The sequence below is a fragment of the Typopeltis vanoorti genome, chromosome 23, assembly GCF_054136105.1.
Source record: "Typopeltis vanoorti isolate ZY-2024b chromosome 23, IOZ_Tvanoo_1.0, whole genome shotgun sequence".
Lineage (NCBI taxonomy): Eukaryota > Metazoa > Arthropoda > Arachnida > Uropygi > Thelyphonidae > Typopeltis > Typopeltis vanoorti.
In genome coordinates this window covers 9,306,998-9,332,233 of record NC_143571.1, presented here as the reverse complement: position 1 = coordinate 9,332,233, position 25,236 = coordinate 9,306,998, and the positions used below count along the sequence as shown (strand labels likewise).

General features: G+C 35.4%; 1 protein-coding gene across 6 annotated transcripts in view; it reads right to left on the bottom strand.

Moving 5' to 3' along the window:
* The window catches only part of LOC150093608 (thrombospondin type-1 domain-containing protein 7B-like), a 950,748-nt gene that overhangs the window by 658,327 nt on the left and 267,185 nt on the right, over positions 1–25,236 (bottom strand). For all 6 annotated transcript variants that reach the window (XM_090412735.1, XM_090412734.1, XM_090412733.1 and 3 more), the window contains exons 3-4: positions 18,909–19,043; positions 5,478–5,655 (exon numbers count right to left, since the gene is read on the bottom strand). In XM_090412735.1, the coding sequence (XP_090268861.1) occupies positions 5,478–5,655; positions 18,909–19,035 (305 nt within the window). In that variant the 5' untranslated portion in view covers positions 19,036–19,043. The remainder of the gene's footprint in view (positions 1–5,477; positions 5,656–18,908; positions 19,044–25,236) is intronic.

Sequence of the window (25,236 nt, the reverse complement as noted above, 5' to 3'; positions counted from 1 at the left end):
GGCTTTTTCTACTTCAAGTATGGATATGTATTCCTGACTGCATGCCTGGTGAGTGTTTTTTTAACACTGTGCTGTCATCACTGCTGGTTTCATTTAGCAATTTTTCGAAGTAATTACTCCATACTTCAAGAATATCTTTTTCTCCTGTTTTCATGTCACCTTTATCATTTCTAATTCCTTTTACAGCACTCTTTCCTCCATTTCTGAGCTTCTTCAACAACTTCTATGTTCTTACCAAAGTTCCTCCCATGACTTTTGTTTAACTAGTTTTACACAGTATTTAGCTAGCTTTCTTACATTTGAATAGGTCTAAGTTCGATTGGAATAGGCCTAAGTTCGATTCTCGTCGCGACGGGAGGAATCTTTATCTGGTCGATTTCAATGGATGGTGAGTTAGCCGATCTCATACGGAGGTAGCAGGGTTTTTTCTCCCGGAAACTCGGGTTTTTCAACCCGCATACATACAAATCGGCCCTTCAGAACACACGCAATTTACATGATAAAAATTACTAGTTGTGGTGGTGTTGGAGGTGGGCGGTAGATGGCGTTGATTCGTAGTAGAGGTAAGGTGTAGAGACAGTTGAAGATGTCCTCCCGCGACGAGTCTTCGGACTCTTTGGAGGTATCAGGAATAATAATAATAATAATTTGTCTCTGTATTCTCTAAGAGCACAATCTGACTTATTTGCCAGGAACTTTTGATATGCTTTCTTCTTTTATTTCACTGCCTCTTTAACTTCCTGTGTCCACCATGGAGTTCTGATTTCTCTATCCTTATAGACAACCTCACCTCATGCCCTCTTGCTGAATCAATCAGGGCTTTCTTCAAGGCTTGCCACTGAATCTCCAAGGTTTGATTCCTGTTCTCAAACTCTTTCATTTTTTCTTCAATAATCTTTGTGTGTTTTAGTCTACAGTTCACATCTGAGAGCTGCTCAACTTTTATTCGTTTTAAAACTTTCTTTTATGTTCTTCTTTTTAATATGAAATTCAATTTTATCCTGCTCAAGACTAAATGGTGATCACTTCCAATTTCAAATCCTCTGTACACCCTGGTGTCCTGCACCAGGGAGAAAATATCACTATCAACAATAACATAGTCAACGAGACTTTTCTTATTCCTTGCCTCTTCTCTCCATGTGAATTTGTGCACATTTTAATGTTGGAACATTGTGTTAGTAATAACCAGTCCATGTCCTGAGCAGAAATCCAACAGGTATTTGCCTGTATTATTAGCTTTGCTCTTTTCTCCAAATTTTCCCAATATATTTTTGTATGTCTGACAATCATTTCCTACTCTGCTATTTAGATCCCCAACTTTTCCTTTTTAATTGTGTCAGTTGCTTTCTCTAAAAGCCTCAAAAAATTCCTCCACTTCTACCTTAGTAGAACCTTCTGTGGGACCATAGGCACAAATAAGTCTCACTGTCCAGTTCCCCATTCTGATATTTGCCCACATCACTCTATTTAAGACTGCCTGCCATTCAAGATGATTAGCCTTGTATTTAGTGTTGAATACTATGGCTACTCCTTCTTTCACTTGATTGTCATTGCCTGAATATAACATTTTGCATTTATTGCTCAGAAAGATTTAACTAGTTTTTGACTTTTTTGTTTCAGTCACCTCTATTATGTCGATCTGGTACTTATCCAATTCCTCAGCTAGCTCCATTTCTTTGCCATTCAGGCTTCTTATGTTGATAGTACCGATCTTGAACTCTTGTTATTTGAGTTGGGGTGGGTTTTAGGATTTGTTCCAGTAGCTGACTTTTCGCTGTTTGCCCTGGTTCCCTGGTAAAAACAACAGGGACCTTGTTTGACCGGGCAATGCTTCGCCTGGCATGAAATTCTGTCATGTTGTTCCATCACTTTTTATTTTGGTTTAAGTCAATAAGAATAAAATTTGGTCAGCTATATCCCAAATTACCAGCCTCGTTCATTCAGTATCCAAGTAGATACCTAACAGGTGCACCACAAGAAGGTGAGGATTGGACATTAGGTCAGAAGCCCTGATCATTTCTTTGCATTCCTTTAAAGGCTATGTGGAGGTCTCCTTTCAGTTATATGAAATATATATAGAGAACAGTAATGAAATTCTTATGTAGACATTCTTGAAATGGGGTAAAATCAGTAACATGTGAAAAGATATATCTGGTGAAGATCAAAATTGATTTATTGTTGGTAACCTTCACAATGGGTATGAAGACACCCATAACAATTTTGTGAGCATCAGTACAAATCGAGTTATGGTGAACTATCTAGGAATACAGAGGCAGTACCTGTGCTGGGCTCATATGATCACTTGAGTGGCAACTGCCCCAAAGCGAAATGTTTCAATTGTATTGTATGGTGAACACAGTACCATCAACAGGTTGTAACATAGAGGTAGCCTGCCTCATGGTGCAGCTTAATAAGGGCGCTTGTTCAGCCATATTGTGGTAAGAGTTGCTATGCTAACAGGAATTGTTAGCGTAGCGACGGCAATGATCCAAGAAAGATTGGTTGGTCTAACAACTATATTGATAGAGGTGGACAACGCTTATAATTTAAAAGAGCTTATAAACAGTTTTACTCTGCGATATCCCCGTAGAGCAAACGTTTAATTAATATTATTATGTAATTGTTTTACATTAATGTTTCTCTTGTAATAAAAACAAAATAGCAATGGAGATTTTCTTGTATTTTTGTCTTATAATCCATCAGGGGCGATATTTATTTGTTTGCCTCAGAGCGCGATCTAATCTGACGATGGCCCTGGGTGAACATATTGCTAATCAGTGTCTCAAACCCTATCTGAAATGCAAAAAATTCCTGAACACTGCATTATCACCTGTCCTTTCATAACTTTCACTGAAAAAGTGGAACTGGTAGAGCCAATTAGAACAGTGACAGTGTATATATTGGAGAGGCATAAAGAAGAGTTCCCAGATCTTCCAATTCACTCTAGTAAAGACAGCACTTTCAAATAAACTATACTTGGTAAAATCACAAAAAGTGTGCAACCAAATTACCCAGAAAATTCCAGAACTGTAGGAGCCACTTTCCCAGTCAAATATGGATGGAACAACATTAATTGAAATTATCAATAACTAACCTAGTATAACAACTGAACAGATACAAGATGAAATGCAAACAAATGAAAAAACCATCATACAAGGAAAAAGAGGAGAACAAACAGAAAAGCAAGTAAGACAACTAAAAGAACTTAATATGTAAACAAGATCATCAAAAAGAAAAGATGAATTAATAAAAAAAATTTAAGCAAGCAAAAAAAATTTAAAATGTATTAAAAAATGAACTAAATCTAAAAGAAGAAGAAATAAAACAAAATGTAAAGAAGGAGAAGGTTGTGGATTGTTCATTGAAGACCCCTCAAGCTCAGAAGAGTTTATGGACTATGATGAACCATCTCATGCTAATAAAGGGAGAGCAAGAGTATGATTATCATTTATTTAAAAATAAAATTACTAGCTTCCAAATTAAAAATGATAGGCATGAAATTGAAATAATGGAAAGCAACTTAAAAGAAGCAAGTTACAACAATTGCTACTTCATAGATTGAATACTGCATCAGATTCCTCCAAAATCTAGAAGTTTTAAATTTAAAGACTAATCATATCATCTCCTTCCTGCATTGCTTCATTAAATGTAAAGAAGGAGAAGGTACAAGGATTCCACAGGCAAGTAAAACAAGAAGCTATATGGAAACGTATGCCACACCATAATATCAGATTTCTGTTTCTCAGAAACATATTTCTGCAGATATAAAGATATAAAAACTTCCACTTCTTATTGGAGCTTTGGAAGATTTAACAGGGCTCAAGTACGAGTTCTTATTCTTGCACACCCCCCCCCGTTTTGGGTCATTCTGTAACATCCAAAGGGATGCAGAAGGGAGAATCTTGATAAGAGACTGAAAATATTGTGGATGTCTAAGGTTTATAAATGTTTATGCTCCATCCAATGGAACAGTTAGATGAAAATTCTCCTAGGAAATACGGTGTCCACTACATTACCAGCTGAAGAACTGGAATTATACTGAAAACTCCATATTAGACAAAGTAGAAGGATACCCCAGGAGTGGAAAAGTGGGATATGCAGAGTTAAAAACATGTCTTATGCTAAACTAGTAGATATATGGAGGATTTGCAATCCTAATCTCCAGGTTCACACACACATGAATCAATGTATTGGTACCCATCTTAATAGAATTTATCTATTTTTTTATTTTTTCTTCCTTTATAAATATGACAATTCAGACAAAACATCTGATATCAACATGTCAAATCATTCAGCTCTACTTAAATTCCATTGAATGGAACAAGTAGACACCAGTTCTGGACAATGGAGACTTCCAAAAATTTCTGTTGATCTTTTCAACCAAATTCCAGACCCTCTGTTCAAACTGGAATAATATTTGCCTGAACTGGGATATGTAGTTAAAATTCAAACAAACAGTAAAACAGAATAGGAATGTGGGGAAAGGAACAGGCTTTCTTCAAAAGAAAAAAGTTGAAAGACGTCTATAAAGAGAGAAAAGCTGGTTCGTAGCAAACCAATGTAATGGTATAGAATGCAGCAACATCATTGTTTTTGATGCACTTTGTTGGTGTCCTTTCACATCTGATTTTGGCTTCCTCACAATACTTTCTCTTCTAGCATTACACTGTTGGTATGTCCATTTTCCCATGTGTTGCTAATATACCTGTTCCCCACTTTTCTTCCTATATTTTCTTTATACCACTTTTTTGTATATTCTATTTATTATTTTTTTAAAATTTACTTAGTGATGCTATCTACTGTTTAATTTCCATCTAATTTATCCTCTTAATTTACAAAATACAGTTTGATACTACTCTTTTGAAACACACTGTGAATGATAAGATACTTTGACTGGCTTGGTCAGGTTGAAGGAAAGTAATAATTTTTTTTTCTTCTTCTTCTGAACAGTATGCAGAGAGTGAGCAGAATGGACAACAATAATAGTTATCCATTATCAATTTATTTTCTTTCCCGTTACTGATATTACAATATTAGTTCAAAATTGCATCCCAAGGTTCTTAAATTCTTTCCTCTGTATTTTACATATATCTTTTCCTAAAAGGAACTCTTGATACCTGCTACCTCATATCAGAACCAAGTGGTCACTTTCACCAGATGGAGGTAGAATGTACACTTTGTGTATAACCACATCATTCTTAAACCTCAAGTACTCCTCCTTCACATGCTACAGAAGGTAATTATTCTTCAGAAATTTCATAATTTTCTTTATACCAAGTGACTTCGTGGCTTCCAGTTCTTCAAGATTATCACTGGACTACAATACCATGCAATTACTGTATATTTTGCCAACTTGCTATGCAAATATAAACACATGAATATCGGTATGCATGAACAAAATATGAATTAATAGTGCCACATTTTAATAAGTTAAAATATGCTTAATAATCCTATCATAAAATTATTAACCCAGATACCTAAGATCCTCTTTGTGTTCTTCACAGACTTTGAAGCAATTATCTACAGTCACAGGTCTTGATTGTGATGCACAATTTAGCTCTAAGGCATTTAATCCTTCAGAATCTGTGCAACGTATTAGCCTTTCCCTCTGTCCTTCTCCACATCTATGTGGACTGTAACATGCTCCCCATGCACCTAGAAAATAAAAATTTTTTTAATTTGAACTTTGACCAAATTAATAGCAGTGTGTAATTATGCCATATATGTATTTACTATTATATAATTAAATATAGTACTAATATAAGGTAGAATGCCATTGCACCAATTCCCAAGATTTTCTTATGATTCAGTTACTTTTTTTCCTCTCCAACTAAGCACTAGATAAACTATTTCATTCTCCCCCACCTGCAACTTCAAATATTTGGTTAAACAGTCCATTTTAGGTCTGAAATTGTGGCTCATATATATAAATTATTTCAGTTTTTCACAATTACATGCATATATATATATACTTATATTCTACCATCAGATGATTCAAAGTTATATCACTGATCACCTTATATCTTACCTTGCTAAGATATAAGGTGATCACTAAAAATATACATTTTTCATTATTCAAAGCACCTCTTTCACCCTTTCAGTTGCATTATTTCCTGAATTTCTCCAAGATGTCCTTCCAAAATCAATCATACTCAAATAAAATATATTGATGACTTATATATTGCCCTAATGCTAATAAATGTGTACTACTTCAGGGAATGTTGTATGAGAGGATTAATTCATTTGGAAATGCAAGAGCATTCTCAGTCATACATTTAATTCAATTACTGAGTGTATCTTTTTTCATACAACATGAAACTTAGGTACCTACTGAAATACTGTTAAAATGAGCATGACAGACTGAAAAAGTCATTATGTGGAAGAAGTAACACTCTAAGAATGGAGTGATCAGATGCCTCTAGCAAGAATAGTCATACTTGCAATAGTAAGGAAGAGGAGCGGGTTAAAAAAGTATACCTACCGGAACTCATGTAATCCTTATAGCCTGATTTCCGGTAGGTATACTTTTGAGCAAAGCTAGATATATTCTATGGATTATTTTGTATTTGTAGGAAACCTCATCTATCAACAGTTATCCGAATACCATTAACTAAGCCACTTTGTACATACTAGTGACATTTGTACAGACTAATGTCATTCCCTATATGCCTGGTGACTATCTGTTATACTAATGCCTCAACTATCAAGATCAACATAGAGGGAATGACATTAGTCTGTACAAATGTCACTAGTATGTACAAAGTGGCTTAGTTAATGGTATTCGGATAACTGTTGATAGATGAGGTTTCCTACAAATACAAAATAATCCACAGAATATATCTAGCTTTGCTCAATGGGCTACAAGAAAATAATAATTTGGGACAAACTGCATCTCCATAGTTACAGATTAGAAAGAGAAAAGAAAGTCTACAAGATGAGGAAGAAAAGGGAACATTGAGTGTAAATAAGGGATGATTATCTGGATTACAGAATGCAATGGAAGGAACTTATGATTATTGATAGTATCTGAGAGACTGTGTGTTGTAGGTGTGTGTGTGTGTGTGTGTGTGTGTATGTGTCCAAAAATGGTATACTAACCTTGCCTCTGAATGGAAAGTGTGCATTTCTCCACTTGGAAGATGAACAAACATACAGTGGCTTTAGTTAAATGCTGTTTTAAGGAAGGTAATTATGCAAAAACATATGTCAGTATAAAGTAACACACAGGAACAAGAAACTGCAAAGGAATGCAGTGCATGGCAGTCTAGTAATACTGAAAGGAAGTGATATTGGGCTTCATTCCCAGAGTTATTATTATTATTATTATTATTATTATTATTATTAAACAAGACCTCATGGAGTCAAAGACTCATCTAGGAGGTCCTTTTATCTCACACACATCTCATCATACTGGGTCTTAAACACATTCAAACTCCTTGCAGACACCACACTCTCAGGCAAGGCATTCCAATCATTCACAACTCTGCACGAAAAAAACCTGCCTCTCACTCCCCTACTCACACCCTCTTTATACAGTTTCCAGGGATGACCTCTGGTTCTCCCCTGATCTCCCACTATTCGCTGTAGAACTTCTCCACCATTGAACCTATAGCAACCCCTTACCAACTTGTAGGTCTCTATCATATCTCCCCTCTTCCTTCTCTCCACTAGTCTCTGCAAATTACATCTTTTCAATCTTTCCTCATACTCGACATTCCAGAGGTCAGAAACTACCTTAGTCAGTCGCCTTTGGACCCTTTCCAACATCTCTTCATCCTTCTGAAAACCAGGTGACCAAATCTGGGCACAATAGTCCATGTGTGGCCTAATCAAAGCCTTATACAATGGAACAAGAATCTCCCTACTACTACACGTCAGTGTCCTCCTCATCATTCCCAGAAGTCTTTGTGTTGTCTTCACAATTTTGGCGATGTGACCCCTAAATTTTAGATCCTTATCCACTATCACTCCCAGATCTCTTATTTCCTCTACTTCCAACAATATATTCTCACCAAGCATAAATTCTGCATCCCATCTTTGTTTTCCAAATTTTAAAACCTTACATTTTGCAACATTGAACTCACATCCCCATTTGCTTGCCCAATCACTCAATTTATTCAAGTCTTCTTGCAAGGCCACAACATCTTCACTACTCTTTATGGTTCGTCCCAACTTTGCATCATCTGCAAACAACTGAATATCTCCATCCAAATCTTCGCCAATATCATTAATATACAAGTTAAATAGTAATGGCCCTAAAACAGATCCCTGAGGCACTCCACTAGTGACTTTCCTTTTCCTGGATATTGCACCCCCATACACAACTTGTTGATACCTATCAGATAGCCAGTCTCCAATCCAATGCACTAATCTAATATCCAACCCCATCTGCTCTAGTTTGACTGTCAACTTATCATGAGGTACTCTATCAAAAGCTTTTGCAAAATCCAAGTATATTACTGTGTATCCTTCTCCTCTGTCCAATGAAGCAGTCACTTTATTGTAATAAGTAAGTAGATTACTAAAACACGACCTCCCTTTAGCAAATCCATGCTGTCCATCAAAGATTATACCATTGTTGTCAACCCAACTCTGGATCCTAGTTCTCACAAGCTTCTCCAACAACTTAACCAGAACACCTGACACACAGATAGGCCTATAGTTTGATGCTTGAGTTCGATCACCTCCTTTATGAAGTGGCACAATCTTGCCCTCCTTGCACTCTTTAGGTGTTTGTATGTGTGTATATTGAGTATTGTAATTTGAATTCATAGCAAGCAGTTAAGTACAGAGACCTAAGAGTGGATAAAGGCCTTACAACAGATGAATGTAATGTTAACGGTATCATGATCTCCAACAAGAGTCAGCTTTTGCATTTTGATAATGTGAGTTACCAACTGCAATGACTCAAAAAATTTATATGCACACCCACACATATACATGGCAGTTAATTTAGTAAAAAATAAAGAAATAACATTGTCATGCACATTTCGAATGAGATTTAAAATGATTTATACATTTTGGGAAAGTTAACTACAAGAATTCATATTTTACTGAAACTGCCACAATTAAAATTTTTAGAAATCAAACTATTTTTCATAACTGCACACTATTATCTCATCTTTGTTTTCCATGCATTAAATTTTATTATGATTTATAATTTGAATTATGGCATGATATACTGCATATTAAATGCAGTATATTTAATGCAACATTTAAAAAAAATATATGAAGGTAGCATTATGATACAAATAAAAATTATCTTAGATTGTGAAAAAAACTTCATTGTTCAATAAATTGCATGTTTTTTATGCAGCTATATGTATCTCCTGCTACATTAATTCTTATTGGACAAAAGATGGTTATATGAATTTAAGAAAAAAAAGTTCTGCTTATAGAACTATTTCCCTAAATATACTAAAAGTGACTCATATAAAATCTCTCTCAAGAACATAAAATATGATATGTCTTGTCATTGGTTTATTATTTTTAATACCTTACTTTCAATACATCTTAATCTTTAAAAGTACCTGTGGCATGACTATAAATAACAAATTACAAGATAACCACAGCAATTAACTTTAATGACATGAAAGTACAGATATTTCATACTGAAAATAACAGTACATCATCAGTGTGTAGAAACAAGCAATCAAAGGAACCGGATTACAAAGTACATACAGCAGTTGCTGGTTTACCAATTAAAAACTGTTGCTAGAAATTAGTATTAATAAATACTATTATTAAAAATATTATTAAAAACTATTTTTGATGGATACATAAGATAAGGATCTCCAAACGTTTGGGAAAGAGAGACAATTGTTCCGATTCAGATTTGGCTGATATAAAAGGGCTTCGCAACTTTCTTTGAAAAGGTGTTCAAACCTGCATCAATAGAGAAGACGAGATTTATTCCACTGGATATTGTGTTTAGTGTCAATACTATGTTGTGCCAGACCAGACTTTTGAGGTCTCATGTATTCGATATAATACTGATGTTCATTAATTCTTTTTTCTACAGAATGGCCTGTTTGTCCAAAGTATGTTAGATTACATTCCCACGCTATCTGGTAAATGCTAGCTAATGATAGCATTTACCAGATTGTCTTTAGCCAGTTTGTCTTTTGTAGATGGCAACAGATGAGAAATTTTGTTGATCAGAAAATATGTGGGTATGAGATGATACTTCTTCAAAATTCTACCAACTGGTTCCGAGATGCCAGAAATATACAGGATTGGAATCCTGCAGCTGTTGAAGAATCCTGGAGGTGTTGGAACATAGGAGTCAATTATTTGCTGGATTTGATTAGGGTTGTAACCAGTGGTGAGCTATGGAAATTTTAACAAAGGGCTTGCATCGTCAAGCAAAAAAAAAGCCATATTTCACACAAAAACGTTTTGTGTGAAAATGTTTTACCATTTTTAAAGCAATATTTCATTATCTAAATGCGAAATATTTGCACACAACCATCTGTGTTAATTTATCTTACATAAGAAAAACATTTTTTTAGTATCAAAATGTAATAAGAATAAAATATTTTATAATCGCACATATGAAATAAACCGTATTTTTTATAAACAAAATAAATTTTTTTGTTTGTGATAGAAGTTTTTATGAATAATAAATAAATGTTATCTACACACAATAATATTGAAGTATGTTATATTTCTCTTTGTTTTTATACTTCAAGTGATAACAGTACCAATCAATGGGCATTATTATATAGTCCTATTTATTTATATTCCATTGCCAAAAAGTGAATTCTTATTAAGTGAAGCTGCCTCCATAGCGCAATTGGAAGAACGACGGTACATTGCGCCCTTCGATTGGAATAGGCCTAAGTTCGAATCTCGTCGCGACAGCAGGAATCTTTATCTGGACTACAGATAAATATACAGATAAAGGAATCTTTATCTGGACTTTGTAACCCGAGTTTCCGGGAGGGTTTTTTCTCCCGGAAACTTGGGTTTTTCATCCTGCATACAGACAAATAGGCCCTTCAGAACACACGCAATTTACAGACAAAAAATACTAGTTGTGGTGGGTGATAGATGGCGTTGTTGGAGATGATTCATAGTAGAAGTTCGATGTAGTGGTTGAGACAGTTGTAGGTATCCTCCTGCGATGAGTCTTTGGACTCCTTGGAGGTGTCAGGAATAATAATAATAATAATTATTTGTAAAATGGTAGTAACAGTAACTATAATATTTTATTTAATAAAATCACTTTGTTAGGTTACCATATGAGTTTGTTGCTTAATATATTTCAAAAAAAAATTTTTTTTTTTTTTTTGAAAAAATAAATAAGTAAACAAGTGGCTCGCAAATTTGAGAAAAATTAAAGGGCTCGGGCGAGCCCCTTATTAGCTCACCACTGGTTGTAACCAGTGGCAAGCTCGTTGTTAAATTTTTCTCAAATTTGCGAGCCCCTTGATCTTCTTGTTTAATAATCTTGTAGAACTAGAAAATACCACCGCAGAATGTATACATGCTACCTATAATTGCTACTTTAAATTCATATGGATTTTCTGATAACTATTTAAAAAATCATCTCATTGCATTTTGTTTTGATGGGGGTAGTGTAATGTTAGGAGACAAATCAGGTGTTCAATCAAACTCTACAAAAATTTCCCAACATTGTGATTTGGCATTGCATTACTCATTGTCTACAATTAGCATTAAACAATTTGATAAAAAAACATTAAAGAAATAAATCATTTTGAAATATTTATGGATAAATTATATGCTTTTTATCATCAATCACCAAAAAATCAACGAGAATTAAACATGATTGCAAAAGACCTTGGTATCGAAATTTTAAAGATCAGCCACGTGTTTGGAAGCTATGTAAGCATTTAGCATCGAACGATAAATATAAGGGCTTTCTAAACCGACATCTCAATTTGGAATTTTTAAAAGATCTGGCCTTAATGATTTGTATCATACAGGAATTATCATATCTTAGAAGCTCTACAAAGTCGCAATATAAGCATTATAAGGGCTAAGTTAGCTTCTTTTTTTTTTTTTTTTTTTTTTTTTTGCTTGACAATGCGAGCCCTTAAAATTTCCATAGCTCACCACTGGTTGTAACCATTAAATTCCATTAATGTGTCACTTAATTCACACATTATAATTTCTTAGATAAGGGGTATGCTAGATGAACAATAAAATCAATGTTTTCCAGCGTGGAAGAGTCACATGATTAATGCTATATGCAAGTATGTAAAACAAGCAGAAGATCTAATAATATTGGTTGTGGAAAAATATTTGACTAATTATTACAAGATGCATGCATCTTGTAATAATTAGTTAAATCAATTGCTTGGTATGAAAACTTTTGTTTGCTAATGCCAGGATAAGATATAACTGAAAACAAGAACAGAATTTGTTGTTCAAGTACAGTTATAAAGGCAAAGGGGAATATAATACTATATGCTGTTATCAAACTTTCTGATTATTGCAAAACATGGCATATTACCACTGCTCAGCTAACATGTAGGATGAATCTTGAAATATACAGTCAACTCACACTATATCAAACAAGACAGTCAAGATCTAATTAAAATGAAAAGCCAAACGGCTAGTTTTCTGGCAACTTAATAGAAATTAAGCGGATAAAAATCCTATGTTGTTATATAGCCAGTAAGTGAAACTCAAGATCGAGAACTACGATCTATATGAGTTTCAATGCCGAAAAACCATCGGCGAAGGCAATTCGAAGCAAAGGTGGAGCAAGCTCCCTCACTATTCTTGATATTCTCTCATAATGTAAAACACAGCTCCTAGGAGATGTAATACTATCATTACATTATGAGGAGAGGTCACTACCCAGACCGGTTTCAACTGGTTTTTGCTAAGCTTTGATATCTTCCAGGTCTACCTACTCACTGATGAGACCTCAAAAAAGGTTGAAACTGGTCTGGGTAGTGACCTCTCCTCATAATGTAATGACAGTATTACATCTCCTAGGAGCTGTGTTTTACATTATGAGAGAATATCATGAATAGTGAGGGAGCTTGCTCCACCTTTGCTTCGAATTGCCTTCGCCGATAGTTTTTCGGCATTGAAACTCATATAGATCGTAGTTCTCGATCTCGAGTTTCACTCACTAGCTATATAACAACATAGGATTTTTATCCGCTTAATTTCTACAGTCAAGATCTCTTAAAAAGTTCTAGTCCAAATGCAGGAGTGATATTAATCTAAAGAATTTCACTAATAGCAAACCTTCAAATATTATTATTATTATTATCTGAGACCTCCAGGGAGTCAATGACTCATCGAGGAAGGCTATAAATCACCCAAACCAGATGTCATACCTTCCCTTAAATTCATTCGTGCTATATGCATCCACTATCCCTAAAGGCAAGCTATTCCACTCACTCACTCACTGCTCTCTGAGGGGAAAACCTAGCTCTTACCCCTTTTCTTGACTATGAACAAACTTAACTTCCATAGATGTCCCCGTGTTCTTTGCTCCATTTTCCATATAACGAAAAATTTCATCAGATGATATCCTATAACACCCATTCAAAAGTTTATAGAAGCAAACTGAGAAGGAGGGCATTGGTAGCTAATGAATAAATACATAGGTCGTGCAGAAGGAATGATGTAGGATTTGTGGATCTGTGGTCTGTGTTTGATGGAAAGAAGGATTTCTATAATTCAAATGGACTGCATCTAACTGGTTTAGGTGTTAGGTGTCTAGAGAGAGAGCTTTTTTCACCAAGCATGCTGAAGCACAAATTCAGAAAAACTTAAGCATTCAAGTTTGTGTGAAGGCATCGATGAGGAGAGTGAGTGTGAGAATGACCAAGTGTGGAATCTAGTCTCACAAGCAAAAATAATAAATACAGTAGTCAATTCAGGAAATAAAGGTCAGTGGGGGGGGGCCTAAAGGGATGCTGCAGTTTCTATATACTAATGCTAGAAGTATCAGGAACCAGAGGGGCATTTATTAGTGCAACCTCGCCAAAAGTTATATGCATTAGTGAGACTTAACTAACAGCAGATAATGTAGTTACAAGGATAGAATGTGAAAGGCTTAGTATTTACAGGGAAGATAGGATGAAGGGAGGGATACTGCTGATGATAGCAGATGAACTGTAGCCAAAAAAATAGGAGACAAGTGGGAGGGTGGTTATTCATTTGCAGCAGTCTGATGTTAGATCAATGCCAGTAAGATAAAATATACAGTTGGTTGTTTCCAGTGGCGCACCCAGGTAAGGGGCCCTGACCCCTCCCCCCAAAAAAAGAAAAAGTTAAAAAACACTAGAAAATTTTCCAAAATACTTTTCCTAATTAAAATTCATTTTCTATTTATGTTGTGTCATGTCTTCTATTTCTATACTACTTATGAATTAGGGGTCACATAAGGTGAGAGAACCCTATAGCAGTGTTTCTCAACCTATGGTCCGCAGACCACAGGTGGTACGCGACGATGGGACAGGTGGTCCACACGCTTAAATTAACCAAATAAATCTATATATTTTAATTATCCAAACAAAACAAATTAAAATTGAATAAGTAAGTAAAAATTATTAAAATAAAATGAATACTTAAAAAAAAATAGCGGCAGAATGTTCATGGTATGAACATTCTGCCACTATTTTAATTTGTAGCGGCAGAATGATGAGTAATAAAAGAGGGGTGAAGTGAAAAACAATATGGTTTTATTGCTTCCACCTTCCCTTGCTGTTTTGTCAGATTTTAAGTGAACATGTGTTGTCCCCATGACCACATTTCAACCAATTGCTTGTTGTTCATTGATTTTTAATGTTGAAGGTTTTCCTCCTTCAACCAAGGCTCAGTATATCTTCAGAAGTGCTAAGTAATACTTAGACAAAATGTGTTGTGAGTTAACTCCAGTATTTGTATATTGATTGGAAATCGCGTGAAAAGCAAGCTGACAATTGAGTTGAAATGCTAACTCTCTTCAACCAAATTCCAATAATATGTGAAACTACCATAACAGCATTCACTATATATATATATATATATATTCATTTTTAATATTAACTGACTTAAAACCCGAGAATTATAACAAAATGAGATTTATTTGAAAACGCAACATGTTTCGTCGAGATTGACTTCATCAGGCGTTAAGAACATAGAAAGATATTAAAAGACACTGAAAATAACATTGAGACACTCTAAAGCTATACAATTATAAAGTTATAATATTCGACTGTGAATTACAGTTATTATGAACTTGAGCTATAGTCCGTGTTAAAGTTCTATTGTTGTACACTTGTGCGTGTGTGGAACCACGCGATCTCCAGTATCTGATAGTAGAGCTGAAAGAGTCAGGCAAATTATAGCTGAGATTATTGTTCATATGAAGCTGGTCTAAGGTGATTTCTTTTGACTCCACAATGCGGCATTCCACCTCATCATGGCAAATGTGTAGGTTTGAAGTTGATGTCCAATTTATCTCATGTTGGTGGCTTTCGTTGTTTGTTTATTGAAAACAGGACATGGCCCGACAGAGCAGTTGCTCTGGTTCTTATAAAGAATGTCTCTCTGGTGCTCCTCGAGACGCAGTAGGATAGATTTCTCCGTTTGCCCATAGTAAGGCTTTCTGCACTCACATGTGACCTTGTACACACCTGGGAATTGTAGAAGGTTTTGAGATTGTTTATAGTTGTTGAAATGTGATCTTATTTTTGGCAGAGTCGAGAAGCACATTTGTATGTTAAACTTCTTTAGGATTCTACTCAGCTTTTTGGATAGTGTGCTGATATATGGCAAGACGATATGACCTTCGGAGTCGTCCTGTGTCTCTACGTTGCTATAATGACGGTGGATGATATGTGGATGATATTTTCCTCATATGGGAGCATGGTATTCAGAATCTTCACAGGTTTCTCAACCACTTAAACAACCTCCATCAGGATATAAAATTGACCATGGAGATTGAAGAAAATAGTTCCAATTGTTTCCTAGATGTTAAACTCACCAAGACGCCTGAATCAATAAAAGTCTCTATATTTAGAAAGCCAACACACACGGACAGATATTTGCATGCATCCTCACATCACCATCCAACACAAAAGTTGGGTATTATATCAACTCTTGCGAATCGTGCAAGATCTGTACTGTCAGATGAAGAAGAACTGAAAAAGGAACTACAACATCTTAAATGGACCTTTAAAAACAATGGCTACTCTTTAAAAAGTATTAACAACCAATTATCCCACCGTCAACATAGCAACATAGAGACACAGGACGACTCCAAAGGTCATATCGTCTTGCCATATATCAGCACACTATCCAAAAAGCTGAGTAGAATCCTAAAGAAGTTTAACATACAAATGTGCTTCTCGACTCTGCCAAAAATAAGATCACATTTCAACAACTATAAACAATTTCAAAACCTTCTACAATTCCCAGGTGTGTACAAGGCCACATGTGAGTGCGGAAAGCCTTACTATGGGCAAACGGAGAAATCTATCCTACTGCGTCTTGAGGAGCACCAGAGAGACATTGCTTATAAGAGAACCAGAGCAACTGCTCTGTCGGGCCATGTCCTGTTTTCAATAAACACAAACAACGAAAGCCGCCAACATGAGATAAATTGGACATCAACTTCAAACCTACACATTTGCCATGATGAGGTGGAACGCCGCATTGTGGAGTCAAAAGAAATCACCTTAGACCCGCTTCATATGAACAATAATCTCAGCTATAATTTGCCTGACTCTTTCAGCTCTACTATCCGATACTGGAGATCGCGTGGTTCCACACACGCACAAGTGCACAACAATAGAACTTTAACATGGACTATAGCTCAAGTTCATAATAACTGTAATTCACAGTCGAATATTATAACTTTATAATTGTATAGCTTTAGAGTGTCTCAATGTTATTTTCAGTGTCTTTTAATATCTTTCTATGTTCTTAACGCCTGATGAAGTCAATCTCGACGAAACATGTTGCGTTTTCAAATAAATCTCATTTTGTTATAATTCTCGGGTTTTAAGTCAGTTAATATTAAAAATGAACATATCCCAACCCCGAGTTAATAGTAGTAGTCATCATATATATATATATATATATATATATATATATATATATATATATATCTTAGTTTTAACATGTTTACTAATTTTAACACTTTCGGTTGAATTTTATTGCTGCCGAGCGAACTCACACAATCTAATTAATAACAATAGTTTTTAGTTAGTTACTGTGTTTGTAGGTGCAACATATGGTTTTGCTTGACTATATATACAGCATAGTTTCTGTATGAGGGGACATGTGATTTATTAATTAGTGTCGTTTTTATCCCAGTTTTCTCTAATTGTACTATTTGTTGAGAAATATATTACACAGACTGCTTATACCTTATTCACTGACATAATAAAAGTACTCGTTTTTCTTGCCTCTGCAATATAGTGGCTATTGGGAAAGGGCGTGTTGTTTACCATGGGAGCAAGTTACTATTGCCCTGCTCTGAATGTGTTTCAGCTTTTTTCATTTGCGAGGTATAAATATATGCGAAACGTTTTAATTTCTTTTTTCAAAAAGTAAAATCAGGGGTGAGAGTTATATGCGAGTAAGTACGGTATATCAATTATGGATAAGTACATTGGTACCTTCTTTAAACGGAAATATATCTCGGATGACAGTGATAATACAAAATGACAGTTTGTGTGTAGTTTCTGAAAAGAAAGAGGTCTGTAAGGAATCCACAGAAATACAGAATTCCCATCAGTTGCAATGCGATAATATTAATACGCTTAACGAAAGGAAAGATTTGCTGACTTGCTGGACACTCTACCAGTGGATCGCATTCAAAGGTAAATACAATTGGTTAGTTTATAGGAACATTTTTCTGTTTTATGACTTTTCTCCCTTTACGGTAATTATGCCTATATTATTGTGTTATTATTCAACAATTGTTTAGTTTTGAATGTGTATATAAAGTCAATATCAACAGTAGCCTGATTATGAACGTGCATGATGAAAGGGACGGGGAGGTTTGGAGCTTCCCCGGATGGTATTCAAAGGTAAATACAATTGGTTATTTTGTATAGGGCCCTGAAACTTATTAGTTTAGAATTTAACCACTGAGAAAGGGTTTGTGTCCACCTCAAAACTCCGAAACAGAATTTGGAAACATTTTCCGATTAGCTTTTTATAAGAAATTGCTGTGATTTCACAATCCATTTCAGGCTTGCAGGTCATGAGAATGACCTTTCGTTATCGAAAAAAAAGCAGCAAATTGAGCTTTCAATGACAGTGGGCTTAAAATGCAATTCCGTGATCGTGGTTTGGCTCGCTTCTGGATCTCACCTTTAGTGAGAAGTGATTTCTGGATTATTTGAAGAAGTCGAAAATCGTCATGCATTTTTCTACAACCTACCTTTGCGAGAAACAATTTTCATCGCTCCTTCAAATAACAACAAAATACAGAATTCGTCTTAGTGTGTGTGTGTGTGCCAATCTTTGACTGAAGTTGACCAATATTAAGCCAGATATCCAGCAACTCTGCAAGGTCGAGAAGCTCATCCATCTCATTAAAAGTAAATAGTAACATAATTATATCATTTTATTTATTTGTTTAATAAAAATTAAAACTTTGTTTTAATTTTTATTAAAAATTAAAACAAAGTTTATTTGTTTTAATCCACAAAATTTATTTATTCCACAAAATGAATCCACAAAATTTATTTATTTTATCTATATATCCGGCCTGGTTAGCCGACTCTCCAGCCAAACAAAAGGCTGCGAGTTTGAATCCCACCATGGGCATGGATGTTTGTGATTGTCTGAAAATCTTAATATTTGTGTTATGGCTCTGTCTGCACATGTAAAGAACAAAATACTTGATGTATGTTTAATTGGCTGTAGAACAGTTCAATTAAAAAGTTAGAATCACTTTAGGGAAAAAAAAATTAACATACCTGGTCTCCATGTATAGGTAATATTCTTCCGTGGTATATCAATGACTGCATGGAAGAGTGAGGGTAGTATCAAACAACAAAGAGAAAGTGAGTAAATAATTGCATGCTCAATGTGTTTATATCCCATCAGTTCACCTAAATATAAAATAATGACAATGGTATCAGATTTTAACCGATAAAAAAAATTAAAAAATTAAAATATCAATGAAAGAAGTTAAAAACTGATACATATTATTATTCAGGTCCACAATGTTCCAGGACTCATCATCATGAGAGGCCCATAATAACAATTATTCACAATTCTGCCAGAGGAATTTGTGACAATGCACTCGAATTCTTCTGGAAATCCATTCCGCTTCCACAAAAAACTCCTCAACATTCTTGCTAATTACACTCTTACTCAATTTCTAAAGATGACAACTTATTCCCTCTTCAACTCATTACACACTGATTTTTTTTTCCCTATACCAGTTACTCCTATAAAATCACTAATTATTTTTAAATATGAATACTACCCATGAAAAGTTATAAAACTCATAAGCTAAGAGTTAATTAATCTGGGAACCCTACACCAGCATGAAAGTATCATGCTACTTCAAACCTCTAGTAAACTGGAAGTGGTGTCACAAAAGACAATGAAATCATCTGCCATCAAGACTTCCACAAACAACCATGTGATTTAAATCCACTATGGCAGACATAATTAAAAAGTAAACATGTTGTTCACTCAGCCAACCAAGCAGTAACTCTTAATTCAAAATGCTTTATTTATTTGCATTCTCTCTCTCTTCTCTATTTCCTTCTACATTTTCTTCAGCAGACTAACTGCCTTCTTCCATAGTGGGTGTGAGGAGCCCATATTTCAGTTCTGATAAATCATGTGGAATTCTAACTGGATTATTGGTTGAATCTGATATAAGGTATGGATCCAGTCTAGAATGCAGCACTTTTCTGAAACTTTTTTTTTTTTTGGAACTAGAGACCTTACAATTTACATATTTTAAATTCCAGGTACATAAATTTTTCATATCAATGCATATATAGAATTAACAAAGTCCACAAAAGTTGCTGTCCATCCTCCAAAATTTCTATTTTATTTAATTTTCATATATGATACTTGACTTCGTAATAAAAAGACTGTCATATTTTAATTGTTTGGATTATTCATCTAAAAACATATTAACCTGGTATTTAGGAAGCACAATCAAAGTGTTTGATGACAGGGGAAACAAGAGATCTGGGGTTGATGATTGATAGAAACCTGAAATTTGGGGGACATATTGCAAAAGTGGTGTAGGTAACACAGAGGCTTGCTGCAATTATGAGAAGGACACTGACCTGCAGAGATAAAAGGGTTATCATTCCGTTGTATAAGTCTCTGATCAGACCACACTTAGACTATTGTTCTCAGATTTGGCCCCAGGATTTGAAGGGGATAAATTAACTGTGGAAAGGGTACAAAGACAGATGACAAAGATGGTTTCAGGACTGTACAATTTTGGTTATGAGGATCGGCTGAGGGAATGTGGACTGCAGAGTTTGGTGGATAGAAGAAGGAGAGGTGATATGATTGAGACTTTTAAACTGTTGAGAGGTGGTTACAGGGTTGACACTGGGGAGTTCTTTCGCTTGGTTGACCAGATGACAAGAGGCCATCCCTGGAAGTTACGAAAGGAAACTGTGAGCAAGAGGGTGAGGAGTAGTTTCTTTGCATGGACAGTGGTTGAACCATGGAATGCATTGCCTGATGGAGTGGTGAGAGCGAGAACGGTCAATGAGTTTAAGGAATGGTATGATAGACTTTGTGTTTCTTAGGGGGACCACCCCTCGATAAGTCTTGACAGACTTTATGTTCTTAGGAAAGACCTCCCACAATGAGTCTTTTGATTCTATGGAGGCCTGAATAATAATAATTTCAACTGCTTTACAATCAGTACAGAATCTGGATATGTCATTACGATATTTTAAATTTTACATTGCTGAGTGATGTCTGCATAAATATCATGAAGCATTGACTGAGATCTGTTCTGCCTGAGTATTCTTCCCCTTTCCATAACATGCTTACTGAGTTAGTATGTCCAAGTTTAGATTCTGTCAAATATTTGTTACTTTAATTTGGTATAAAAGTGTGTTTCATATATTTTAGTAGCAATCAGAATGTTATCAGCTCCCTAGGAAACTAAATCTATTTTATGATTATTATGTGGAATTTGCTGGATATTTCTACAATTTGTACTTTTAGCCTAATTCCCTTCTATATTCTCTAGAATGAATTCTAGATTATTAATATTATTATTATTACACCCTCCATAGAGTCAGTTTTATTATGTAAGAGATGAGGTGCTGGGTATTAAATTCTAATAGTGTATCCTATGCCTTACTACTGCAATTCACCATTTGGAGATTTGAAAGCATGTCCCCCCCCTTTTTTTTTTGTATAAGAGCTCTTTATATTAATGCTCTGTGTATTCTTCCCAGAAGAACTTGAAAAACTGGGCTTTCTAATTTTTTTTTTTTGTTTCCATATTTATTCTTGATATATACTGGCTGTGTATGCTATTCCTAATAGGATAGTAGTGATTCATATTGAAGACAGGGAAAGGATTAAAAACACTATTATTAATTTTTCCAATATTTTGTCTCATTCACAGAGACATCTCATGGTGACCTGGTTGGCCGAGTGATTAGAGTGCCCACTCCCCAGTCAAAAGGCTGCAGGTTCAAATCCCACAGTAGGCATGGATGTTTATGATTGTCTGAAATACTAGTGGTGGCCACGGCCAGTAGATGGCGTTGGTGCAGATGATTGTGATGGTTGTTGTAGTTCGCCGTAGTTGGTGGATTGAGTGGTAGAGATGGAGAGCTGTGGAGTGGGTGCCCTCCTTCGATGAGTCTTTGGACTCCTTGGAGGTGTTACATAATAATAATAACAATAATATCTTCAGGGAGTACAGTATAAACTTGTAATATACACACACAAAGGCACCAAAAAAACTAAGTGAAACATGGATAGAAGACTAGAGTCCAAACTAGGTGGGATGCCTGTTTGGATTAGTTAGGCTTGATTCTAGTCTTTTGTCCATGCATTTCACTTAGTTTTCTGTTGCCTTTGTGTTCATCGTGCTCATCTTGCCTTTGTGTGCATGTGTTACAAGTTTATTCCTGAAGATGTCTCTGTGAATTAGACAAAATATTGGAAGAATTAATAATAGCATTTTTAATCTTTTTACAGTGCTGTTTTACTCATTAAGGCAGAGAAAGGATTAAAAACACTACTATTAATTCTTCCAATATTTTACCTACATGAAATTCTCTTAACATTTAAGCTTCACATGTGGATAGTGGTGATTACTATAAGTCTTCACCTAAAGGAAATGGTATCATACAATATTAAAAAAAAGATAAAATATCAAACGTAGTTGCCAAATTCGAAGATAAACATGTGGCATACAACTAGAGATCAACTGGCAACCAAATGGAAACAACAGAGCACATAAAAGCTTGCTTAAAACAACCTGTATACCAAACATGATAAATACCTCAACGTCACAACCACCTTGGTTTCTCCAAATTTCAGCAGGGCATTTGTAAAAAAAAAATGAGTTGGCTAATAAGAAAACTTTTGGTTATATTGTTTTGTGTGTTTTATTGCTATGTGTAAAACACACTTGAATTCAATCATTTATTAGTTTAGAGGTTTTCAGGTAGTTCAATTCTCCATTATTATTTTAGAAAAAAATTTAAGTGAGAAATAATATGATAATTTTATACTGGAGGAAGTAGGGGAGACAAGAGATCTGGGGTTGATGATTGAGAGAAACCTGAAATTTAGGGGACATATTGCAAAGGTGGTGAAGGTAACACAGAGGATTGCTGCAATAATGAGAAGGACACTGACCTGCAGAGATAAAACAGTTATCATTCCGTTGTATACGACCCTGATCAGACCACACTTGGACTATTGTTCTCAGATTTGGTCCCCAGGATTTGAAGGGGATAAATTAACTGTGGAAAGGGTACAAAGGCAGATAACAAAGATGGATTCAGGACTGTACAATGATAGTTATGAGGATCGGCTGAGGGAATATGGACTGCAGAGTTAAGTGGATAGAAGAAGGAGAGATGATATGATTGAGACTTTTAAACTGTTGAGAGGTGGTTACAGGGTTGACACTGGGGAGTTCTTTCGCTTGGTTGAACAGCAGGAAGGAGTGATGAGAAGAGGCCATCCCTGGAAGTTACGAAAGGAAACTGTGAGCAAGAGGGTGAGGAGTAGTTTCTTTGCATGGATAGTAGTTGAACCATGGAATGCATTGCCTGATGGAGTGGTGAGAGCGAGAACGGTCAATGAGTTCAAGGAGTGGTATGATAGACTTTGTGTTACTTGGGGGAGGACCTCCCACGATGAGTCTTTTGACTCCATGGAGGCCTGGACAACAATAATAATAATAATACATGGGCTGTTCAATAAGTAATAAGACTATGTAGAAAGTATTTTTAACTTAGGTATAATTATGTTTAAGATACCAAGCAATTTTAAACCTGGTTTTACTCCATTTTTTTCCCAAGTAAGCAAACAGACAAAATGTCAAGTTTGCGTCTGCAATTTATGCAAGACTAGCTGATCTTGCACTATAGTTGGTCTTGCACTACCTGTGGGATCAGCTAGTCTTGCATAAATTGCAGGTGCAAACTTGACATTTTGTCTGTTTGCTTACTTGGGAAAAAAATGGAGTAAAACCAGGTTTAAAATTGCTTGGTATCTTAAAGATAAGTAATAAGACTAATTTTACTGTGGCGAAACCACTCATCACAATATTAATTTCTGTGGAATAAAGAAATGTTGCTGTATGTATTAACAAAAGAGGTTGATAGATGGTGTATACGGGCTGATGTGCCAGATTGTCACGTGACTAAACTCATCGGTGCGCCTACGAGGTGCGACCAGTCTTCGAAATGGAAGCATCCTTGGAACAGCGTTATGCGATTAAATTTTGTGTGAGTTTGCAAAAATCGGCATCAAACACTTTTAACATGATACATGAAGCTTTCCACAATGAAGCAATGTCGAGGGCAAGTGTTTTTCGCTGGCTTTTAAGGAAGGAAGGCAAAATGTGGAAGATCTTGAACGTGAGGGAAGACCTTCAACGTGAGGGAAGATCTTCAACGTCCATCACAGAGACAATGATCAACACAGCAGCGATTATCATCAAGCACGTCAAAAGAAAGCGTCCATTGCTGAAGAATGGCTTCTTATTGCACCACGATAATGCAAGGCCACATATTGCTAGTTGTGTAGTGGACGTTTTGCAGAAGAACAACACAGATATCCTACCACACCCTCCATAGAGTCCTGATCTCGCAACGTGCGATTTCTGGCTGTTTCCTCAGCTCAAGAAACCACTAAGAGGCCGCCATTTCAAAAGCAACAAAGCATGTGTAAAAACTGGAGGCAGTTTTGAAAGAACTCTAAAAAAACGGACTCTCACATGTGTTTAAGAAATGACACAACTTTGGGACAAGAAAAAGACCATGTAAATGATCTTTTACTTCGAAAAAGGCCATGTAAATGATGAAGATTAAAGGTAATCTGTTTTCTGTATAAATATAGTCTTATTACTTATTGAACAGCCTACGTAATAATAATAATTTAATGATAAAGAATTATCATGCTATTTCTCACTTGAATTTATTCTAAAATAATGGAAATTCTTAGGAATATGTTGAATAGGACAATCCAAATGTCCACTTCTATCCCTCTCTCTCACACACACACACAAACGTTCAGTTTCTGAATTGTGTGCCTTTTCTACAGATATTTTCATGAACAATGCTCTACTGAATTGGCCACTATTATTCCTCTGCTTTCCTCCAAAATCATTAAAACAAGAGCCACTGCTAACCAACACCCTTTTACAGTCCATCTTGAAACTCACCAAACCAACTTTACTATCTCCTCTTTCATTCCTTCTGCTTCTGTCCTTTGGAACAGCCTCCCCCCCCCAATCTGCCTTCCCCAAAGATTACAACTTTTAACTGTTCACAAGCAACATGTGAACAGATTTCTCCTTTCTTCTATTCCTCTTGTACATACACAGCACTAATGTGCTGTAAGTCTTGTGGGTTTTCATGTGTGGATCAGATATAAAAGAAATCCACCATTCATTCTAATTAATTTTAAAAATCCCTCAAGCATTAAAAATAAATAATTTGTTATTTTTCTTATATTCTCTTCATTTTGGTATACAGAACAGATAATTATTTATTATAACACATTAAAAAAAAATTAGAATACAAATGCTGATGACCCCACTGATGAGACCTCAAT